The sequence below is a fragment of the Gymnoscopelus braueri genome (assembly GCF_963280865.1).
Source record: "Gymnoscopelus braueri genome assembly, chromosome: 2".
Lineage (NCBI taxonomy): Eukaryota > Metazoa > Chordata > Actinopteri > Myctophiformes > Myctophidae > Gymnoscopelus > Gymnoscopelus braueri.
Window position 1 is genome coordinate 25817991 of NC_137604.1, and position 10000 is coordinate 25827990.

The window sequence follows — 10000 nt, forward strand, 5'->3', positions numbered from 1 at the left end:
GGCATATCTCAACATTAGATCGTTTCTTAGCTTGTATGACAACATATGTTACACAATGTTTTTGCCGGGCTTGAAAACATTTTTCGCTTTATTTCTCAAAATAAGTCTAGCTGCATTCTCCTGGTCTTTGCTATGTTCCTTTCTCACACCGCTGGTGCACCAGCTCATACACCACACATGCAATGGAGAAAGGAGATTAATCGAAAATTGATTGAAAGCAAGCTGGACTGGTACAGTAAGAACTGCAGAAACTTTATCAGCGTATGCGCTGAGAGAGCAGCTTTTGTTGGAATGAATGGGCTGCCATTTTTCTGTAACTCATCCAGAGTTTAAAACATGATTGAAAGCGGATTGAAAGCACAGAGGAAGTATTGCTTGGGGTCAACAAGAGCACCTATAGCTCTCCTGTGCCAGGTTTGACTAGAATGGCTTTGAACACCGTAGGATGCTGCACTGGGTTTAATAGTTACCAAATAATTATGACAAGGTTGGATTTGTTCACTTGAATTTGAGATCTATGGTGGCTTGTCTGACAGGATAGGTTACTCCATTCTGTGTATGTGTGTCCTTCCTCAAAGGGGTTATTTGTGCTTATTTCTTTTGTATTTTTTCTTTTGTAATTTTTTTTTTAGACTTGCGAATGTCCAGTACATCTCTTTGAAAGAGTATCGAGGTCAGAAATAACCACTTTAACCCTATATACTTCACTGATCTCTGGCCTCCCAGGGCTCTATCCCAGTTGGCCCCCTCCTTTTTCCCCTTTACACCAAATGTCTTTGCCGAAAATAGCCATTCGGCTGGACAGTATTTACCTAACTTTCACCACAAAATAGGAATGCTAGGGTTCAAGTAGTTAAGACCGTGAACAGAATTCCACAGACGTTTGTTGATACATTCAAGGGTCCATACCGGTGGTCTGGCATGTTTAGCCCATTGACTACGACTCACGATATACTTGACATTTCCAAAGCATACCAGAGTTTGTTTATTTCTCGAGGAAGCCATTGGATAACAACATTATACTTCAGTATGATAAGAAAATCATTTTTCCTGATATAAGTAGTTCAGCACAGCTAACTTTAAATGCCCCTTTTAATTTTTGGTCAAAGTAAAGTTATCTTTGAGTTTTAATGCACTTCAAAGCACAAATTGGCTTGAAAAGTGTAGCCAAAAACACTCCTTGGAGAAAACTAATTCAAACTTCCATTTTGTTTTAACTGGCGCAATGCTAGCAGGCCAACATTGACTCAATTATTGAGGTAAGGTTTTAATGACTATGGAGAAAATGTAAACAGTGAAATCTAAAGCCATTCACAGGGAAATAATTATGTACAATATACGGCTGAAGCTTTGAAAAGATAATAACCGTATTGATGGCGATATGGTCCTTTTAATGACGGTCCCTTTAATAGCTACCAACATGATGATGTAATATGACCTTAAGAGGTGACGTTGAGGCGTTATGTACTGTGTCTGAACCAGCCACCTCACGTTTATGTTTCATAACATGAGACACCAATTTAAGCACACTACCTGAATTCAAAGCTCTCGAAGCAATGACACAGGCTGGAAGCAGTGAGCAATAACACAATGTATACATGTGAATAGTGATGGATAGAAGTGGGGCAGAATAATTGTATCATTTCGTTGTGTGTGTGTGTGTGTGTGTGGGGGGGGGGGGGTGGTGGTAGCGAAAGAACATATGTGTACGCAGGAATAGCTCACACACACACGGCTGAACTGTAACATGTCGGAGTGTGTGAGCAACAAGGTGCGTCAGACAGATGCGGAGCCATTCTGTGTGGGAGAGATAACATACGAGTGACTGAACAACAATAACACGATCTCTGTATGAATGAATCAGCATTCTACAGGGGGATTGAACTGAACTCCTGCCCACCCGGGGGACCACAACCTCTAAAACCCTCAGTGTTCATTTAACTCTTGAGAGGCTTACAAATGGAACCAAATGGACCCGTAAGGGTCCATTTGGTTCCATTTGCAACCCTCTCAGAGTTATACGCCCGTAAGGGTCCATTCGGTTGTAAAGATGTTGTAAATATCTTGAAGGGATAACTAGCGCACACAATGCCTGAAATTGCATCCAAAAGTGAAAATTGGGGCCGGTTGCTGGCTGCAGTGCGGAGTTCCACAGAAATGTAGATAAAGCCAAAGCGGAGCGGGGCCTGTAAAGCCGTCAGAGAGAGGTCATGATTTAGTGTGGACTGCGTTGTTGTGTGAAAGGTTTTAAAGGGGAGGGTTTCCGCCGAGACCCATACCACCATCTAACAAGATGCAGGAAGTCTGGCCTTGAGGCCTTTAATACGGGGATAAATTGTTTGCTAGAGACAATAAATTTCCCTTCTCTTATTTTTTTTCCTCCCCCCCCCCGCCCCCCTCTCTACTCCATCCCTCCGCTCGTAGGCGGAGGAATTGACAAAGCAGAACAAAGCTAGTTATTATGGCTTTGTGCACATCACATACCCCCCCCCACCTCCTCTCGCTCCTCTCCTCTGCTCATCTCCGCTCGCATTCCTCCGTCCTCTCGTCTCACCCCTGCATGCTGATCTCCCCCCAACCCCAGACCCCACACCCCACCCCCCATCATCGGGGAGGTAGAATAAGGCGGTGACATCGGAGAGCAAAAAAATTATCTCTCCTTTTTTTTTCTCCTGCTCTTCTGGATGCTGCAGGGTGTCTGAGCCCTTGTTGTTTCATCTCCGCCCAGAGGTTGCAGGTTTTGCTTGTTTTATGCTCTCTTTTGATTACACCTCCTCCTTCCTGCCTCATTTTTTTGATTTGATACTTCACACATTCTTGCACATCAGCTGATGTTACCGTGCAGGATTCACTGGGCTGGTGTCGTCGCTGCCGAGTGGAAACCTTGCATGTCCAAATGCAATCCAAAACTTTTCAGAAAAGAAAAAAAAAAGAAAAAAGAACCTGTGTTGCAGTGGATCCAATGCAGTTGTTATCTAGTCACAAGCTCTTGATTTCTCAAAAATAGCAAAAAGAGCAGATCTGCATCGTGACACGTTGTGAGCTTGTAGATCGGCATTTTTTCCTGCTTTTGTGTGACACTGTAGTATGATGAAGTATAGGCCATTAATTTACAAAAAAAACTAAAAAACTTTGAAATATGGAGATATGAGGTTTCTGCCTGACAGCAACGGTATGCTGCTCCAATCAACAATGATGAGTTGTATAGGGGCGGTATTGGAGAGGAGAGGAGAGAGTAGAGGGGAGTGGGAGGAGAGGAGAGGAAACGAGGGGAGGAGAGGAGAGAGTAGAGGGGAGTGGGAGGAGAGGAGACGAGGGGGGGAGAGACTACAGGGAAGAGAGGAGAGGCTGCGGAGGCGTTTGTGTGAGTTTCATGGGGATTGGTAAAAAAAAAAACATCAATGATATTTTTTTCTCCTCACTTTAAATTAATTGAGAAATCCAATCACTGCAAGTCAAAGGTCACGTGACCCCCCTGTAACAAGCGTTCCCCCCCTATTGTGAGGGTCCATATGTTATGGCCACCATTTTGGCAAGAAAAAGTGTGTGACAAACAGTTTAAACAGATAGACAGATGGATGAAAAGATGGCTAGATAGACAGAGAGGGAGAGAGAGATTACGTAGACCGGGCATTCCGGGAGTCTGGCAGACAAATGGACACATTGTCCTCGCATCACACAAAGTAATTTTCTCTCAAAATGGCCACTGGCACTGTGGTTCGTTCGCTTCAACTCAGAACTTCTCCAGCACTTAGGCAACACTTAAGTACAACTGTCCACACCACTTTATTCCCTGCAACCACCATCCCACACGGTGTTACCTTACGTAACTCCAGACTTATATTGCCTCCAAAATTCACCCCCTGAAGACGCCACATAAATGCAGTTACATAAACAGACATGGGCTCGTAGGCTACTGCGTTTTTCTGAAGAACTTATAAAACAGCAAATCGGTGTTTCTCCACCCACCCCCCTCCACCCATTTTCTTGAGGAAAAACTTGTCTGTGTGTTCCTCGTTTCTTTGTGTTGTTAATCTCCCCTCCTAGCTAATCCAGTGGGCAGATCCGCCGTGATTATCTCTCGCCTTTATTCATAAGGAGCCCATTGCCACCTCTCATCTCTCTCATCTCTCGTTTTCCGTCCTTCTTCCTTCTCCTGCCATCTTCTTCTCCCTCTCCTTGAGGTTTAAGCCCCTTTTTTTTTTAAAGTCTTACGGAGGAATGAAGGAGAGGGAGGGAAACAATCAAAACGGTTGCATTGTTTGGTTGAGAAAAACCTGTCAAATCTCTAGGCTTGCGTTTATTTTTGGTCAGAATGTGCCTCACTGTGCAGCTTAACCCTTTAAGTCCGGGAACGCATCTGTGTGCCGCGCTATGAGCTTGTAGATCTGCTATTTTTCATAAAAAGTTGTGCAGGTATTAGATTTTTTAAATTTTTTTGGCAAATATTTGAACTCACATCTTTGCTTCTGGGGGTTTCTGGAACTAAATATTTTACAAATGTTCGCTTTAAAAAATAGCAGATATACAAGCTCATAGCGCGGCACCGAGTGCCGCGCTATGAGCTTGTATATCTGCTATTTTTGAATAGCCGAAGAAATCTAAAAATGACACACAGATGCGTTCCCGGTCTTAATGGGTTAAGTATTGGCACGTGCACAAAATGGCGTTTTTTGACGAAAACGTTAAAGGGTGATTTGGAGGGATAACGTGCCTGTGTAACAGCGTGCATGTACCATATGATAGCGATAATGAGCTGGTGTGTTTATTAGGAGGAGGACTGTCATGACAAGGATGGTTTAATTAGGTTAGACGCCGTCGTGTTTCGATTCCCTGCAGAGTGTCTGTGTGTGTGTGTGTGTGTGTGTGTGTGTGTGTGTGTGTATATGTGTGTGTGTCTGTGTGTGTGTGTGGGGCGGGGGGGTGTCGCTGGGTTTATGTCTGTCTGCCTGTCTGTCTGCCTGTGACATCTCTTCGCCTCTCGCTCCGTCGTATCTGACTCCTTCAGCGAACCAGCCAATAGCAACAAGAGAGAGGAGAGAACAGACAGTGCTTCCTCCCTATCTCCCCTCATTATTTACCCTCCTCCTCCTCACCTCCCTGTCTCCCCATTTCTCCCTCTTATCTCTCTCCTTCCTATCTCCTTTCCTACACAGTAAAATACTCAGTGTTAGTTTATCCATTTGTAACTTAAGGGAGGGGAACCAATTAAATGGAACCAAATGGACCCTTACGGGTCCAAGTAAAAGTCCTGTATCCAAAATGTTACTTGGGTGAAGTACAAAAGTATTGGCATGAAAATGTACTTAAAGTACTCATGCACACATTTCTTTAAAAAATATTTCAAAATGTATCCAATTTATTTTCTAAAATAGTCGACCTACTGTATAAGCACACAACACGGCGCAACACGAAGTGTTGTGATCGTGTAGATCGTCCATTTTCGAATAGCTATACAGTATAGAATCGGGGGTTTGTATTAATAATAAAAATCTGCAAAGTAACTAGTAAATAAAGTTTTAAAATAATTCTGGATTAAAAAAAAAACATATACAATATCTGCCTCTGAGATGTATTGAAAAATGGAAATACTCAAGTAAAGTACCTCAAAGTTGTACTTAAAAACGGGAAAGCATCGGTGTCATTTTAGGTTTTAGCGTCGGCTATTCAAAAATAGCAGATATACAAGCTCACGGCGTGTCACTTTGTCTCATGCTGCGAGCTTTGCACATCTGCTATTTTTGAACATTTTTGAAAAATCTTGAAAGAATTTATTTCTCTTCTGGGGGGTCCGTGCGTGGCATAAAACATTTTCAGATGGGGGGGGCCAAATACATATGATTTTGGCACGGAAACGTTTGAGAACCACTGATTTAGAAGGCACTTTGTAAAATCGGCCTCAGGTCTTAAGTACTGTATTTGAATAAATGCACTTAGTTACTTTTCACCGCTACCTCCTTCCTCTGTTCACTATACCCGCTCTGCCCTGCCCGCCCACTCCCCAGCCGTCACTCCACTCCCATCTCTCCTCTCATCTCCTCTCCTCTCCTGGGGTTTACTGTATACTGTGTATATACAGTATACAGTATGCATACAGCATGTTGTCTTATTTGCTCTGGGGCGGTTTCCTTCATGAAAGCGGTATCTTAAAAAAAACACACAAATCAGCAGAAGAAGGTATAGCGATAACCAAAGGTGTAATTAGTCTTTAATTAGGAACTTTATCTTACACGTTAACATGCCCCGCAAAGGTTGCTGCGGCGCTAACGAACCTGGGAAGATAAAATTAGACTCTCATAATGAAACGGAGAGAGAGAGAGCGCAGACGTCTTATCGGTGCTGTTATATTTATGTTACTGGTTTTGGACGAGATGCGTTCCTTAGTTACTTTAGTGTTTGAAGCACATCATGTCTTTTTCTTTTGTGTGTGTCCACCCTCCCTATTTGTTTTGAAGAAGCCTGTAGTGAATTATTTTATGCCGCCAGCGCCTCTAGCACTTAGTGAGAAAACATGTTTATCCCATTAAGACCTGGGACGCATCTGCGTCATTTTTAGATTTGAGCTAAAAAGCATTATTTTGCACTTTGGCTATTCAAAAATAGCAGATATACAAGCTCATAGCGCGGCACCGAGTGCCGCGCCATGAGCTTGTAGATCTGCTATTTTTGAAAAATCAAGAAAATGTGTGCAAATCTTTGAATATATATATATTTTTTAAGCGAACACTTGTAACTCAAATCGTTGCTTCTGGGGGTCCCTGGAACAAAATATTTTGAGACGGGGGTCCGCGGCCAAATACATATACATTTTGGGGTCCTTGACATGAAAAGGTTTGAGAACCACTGACCTAGCAACATAATTTTTTTTTCAAAAAACTGTTTTATTTAGAAGACATTTTGTAGAATCGGAACCTCAGGCCTTAATGGGTTATTACAAGAGGCTGTGGCGCAAAGCAGACGTCAAACTTGATGGGATGTGTTGTGTTATGATTGGTGTGTGTGTGTGTGTGTGTGTGTGTGTGTGTGTGTGTGTGTGTGTGTGTTTACGTGCACACGTGTGTTGTTGCAGAGCTGGAAGTGGCCCGGTTGAGTACGGACGGGAACCTGGCAGACCTGACATTCCCGCAATCAGAACTACATGGAAACTCCATCCAGCTGTCAGCCAGCACTCTCAAACAGCATGGCAGGAATGGTAGGACAAAAAATCTCTCTCTCTCTTTCTGTTTCTTACTCTCTCTCTCTCTCTCTCTTTCCCTTCGCCCTCCCGCCTCTCTTTATTCCCTCGCAGTGTCTCACTATTTCTGCTTGATATCACTTGTTCACTCTTGTCACTCGGTATCTTTCCACTTGAAGTCTCTCTCCCTCCCTCCCTCCCTCTCTTTCTATCTCTGCCTTTCGTTGACATTCACGCAGTAAAAGCTTGGGTCCATTTGGATCTATATTTACACTCTCATGAGTTCAATTAATACACATTAAAATCTTTGGTGTTCGTTTATCCATTCGGCTACATTTGTACAGTCTCAGAGTCAAAGGCCTGTACACATCGGGGGAATGACGAATAAACAATGAGAAAATGCAAAATACTTGCCTGTGAATATTTTGCATTAAAACTATTCATATGACTGGGGACGACCCAATAGAGCACCGAAGTCTGACGCAATTTACGCATCCTACCTGGGTCGCGTTTTTTCCCCCCCTCGTTCTGAATTCCCATAGACGTGTTTAATATCGCGTCAAAGAAGAACTGTGTTCCAAAAACAAACAAATGATCCCGGCGGTTTGACTCATATGGATATGAAGCATCAACCGACGGTGAGAAAACGCTTATGTTACTTCCGCCGAATTAGTTAAATCTTCGCCAGAAACAGACTGTATCAAATATGAGTGACAGACTATCATAAACGATACAGAGCCTCCTCCCTGACGATATCGTCGAGGCAGTTTGTTTATTTTTGGACCACAATTCTTATATGAGACGATTCTAAGATGTTATGTTATTCTCCATAGAAAAATCACTTTACGACCGAGGGGATGAACGAGTGACGTCAGGACTTCTGTACTCTCTAGCTGAGCGGTTAGGGCGTGTACGACATGGGCTCAATGATTGACAGAGAGCCTCTAGCCGGTCTGACTCTCTTCACTTTACCTATCAACTTAAAGCTCAGAAAAGCCCCCCAAAATAAAATGCTGATAGTTGATACCTCATTCATACACTGTAATGCCTTTATTTGTGGAAACTCAGAAAGTACTTTTAATTGTGTTGCAAAAACAAAATGATGTTGCTTTATCACCCCGTAATATTCACTCTCTGTGTGAATGTACTCTTGACACAAACAACAGTTAGGCCTATGTAGAAAATATATTTTCAGGGGAATTCACCACATGAAAAACAAACAAACAAACAAACAAAGGACCTTTACCACTCTGGGGGCTTTTACTGCACACCATGTTATCCTGCCTCCGTGTCTCTCTAAGTGACATTTATGAAGCATCACCTGGTCTCCTGGCAATGCGACGCGTTGTGAGCTTGTAGATCGGCTATTTTCAAATAGCCTATGTACAGTATAAAATCATTTATATCTGCAAAGTAACTAGTAACTAAAGTTTTCAAATAATTGTAGTGGAGTAAAAGTACAATATTTGCCTCTGAGATGTAATGGAGTAGAAGTAAAAGTATAGACAATTGGAAATACTCCAGTAAAGTAAAAGTACCTCGAAATTGTACTTAAAGGTAGGGTAAGTGATATATTTTGGTTAAAACAAAAAGTATTTTGTTAAAAGGTTAAAGCACTATATTCTGATAGTAATCATTGCTATAGAGTGTTTGTTCAGTAACAGGAGTCTCCCCGTCTCTCCAGCTCTTTAATAAACAGAAAATAAATTTTCCGGTAGGTGTCAAAATCTCAGCCAATCAGGAGAAAGTACCAATTTTTAAGCTTCATTTTTATAGAGTTCCAGTTCAAATTTTCTCTGCTCATTTCTTAGTGTCATCACTTCCAATTTCACTTGTTTAATCTATATCCTGATTGAGTTCTCTGCATTTTTTTTTTTCTGTTTTATAAAGAGCTGGAGAGAGAAGGAGACTCCTTTTACTGAACAAACACTCTATAGCAATGAGTACTATCAGAATATAGAGCTAATTAACACTTATTTTAACCAAAGAAAATCACTTACCCTACCTCTAAGTACAGTACTTGAGTAAATATACTTAGTTACTTTACACCACTGCATGCACACCATGTTATCCTGCCTCCGTGTCTCTCTAAGTGACATATATGAAGCATCACCTGGTGTCCTCCGTGTGTGTGTGTGTGTGTGTCCTATCAGGGGAGATCAGGATGGCCTTCGTCCTGTACAGGAACCTGGGCGCCTACCTGTCCACGGAGAACGCCAGCGTGCGGCTGGGCAGCGAGGCCGTCTACCCCAACTACTCCGTCATCGTCAACTCTCCGGTCATCATGGCGTCCATCAACAAGGAGAGCAACAAGGTCTACCTGTCTGAACCCGTGGTCTTCACCGTCAAGCACCTGCAGGTACGGTCGACCACCACCACGCGGTGCCGGGAGGGAATGAATGGGGTCATTCGCTGCTTGTTGCTTTCTCCGAAAATTATGATCGAAGGATGATTTAGCTATACTTAACCCATTAAGACCTGGGACGCATCTGTGTCATTTTTTGATTTGAGCTAAAAATAATTATTTTACACTTTGGCTATTAAAAAATAGCAGATCTACAAGCTCATAGCGCGGCACCGAGTGCCGCGCTACGAGCTTGTAGATCTGCTATTTTTGAAAGATCTTGAAAAAATGTGTGCAAATCTTTGAATATATATTCTTTTAAAGCAATTTGTTTTCAACTCAAATCTTTGCTTCATGGGGGTCCCTGGAACGAAATATTTTGAGATGTGGGGTCCGCGGCCAAATTCATATCGTTTTTGGGGGTCCTTGACATGACAAAGATTGAGCACCACTGACATAGAAACGTACGTTTTTCAGAAAAC

At 42.5% G+C, this 10000-nt stretch overlaps 1 protein-coding gene across 1 annotated transcript in view; it reads left to right on the forward strand.

Annotated features, from left to right (window-relative positions):
* The window catches only part of adgrl3.1 (adhesion G protein-coupled receptor L3.1), a 246164-nt gene that overhangs the window by 197596 nt on the left and 38568 nt on the right, over nt 1-10000 (forward strand). Inside the window, exons 14-15 of the mRNA XM_080441659.1 lie at nt 7070-7192; nt 9328-9533. Coding sequence (XP_080297785.1) covers nt 7070-7192; nt 9328-9533 — 329 coding nt within the window. The remainder of the gene's footprint in view (nt 1-7069; nt 7193-9327; nt 9534-10000) is intronic.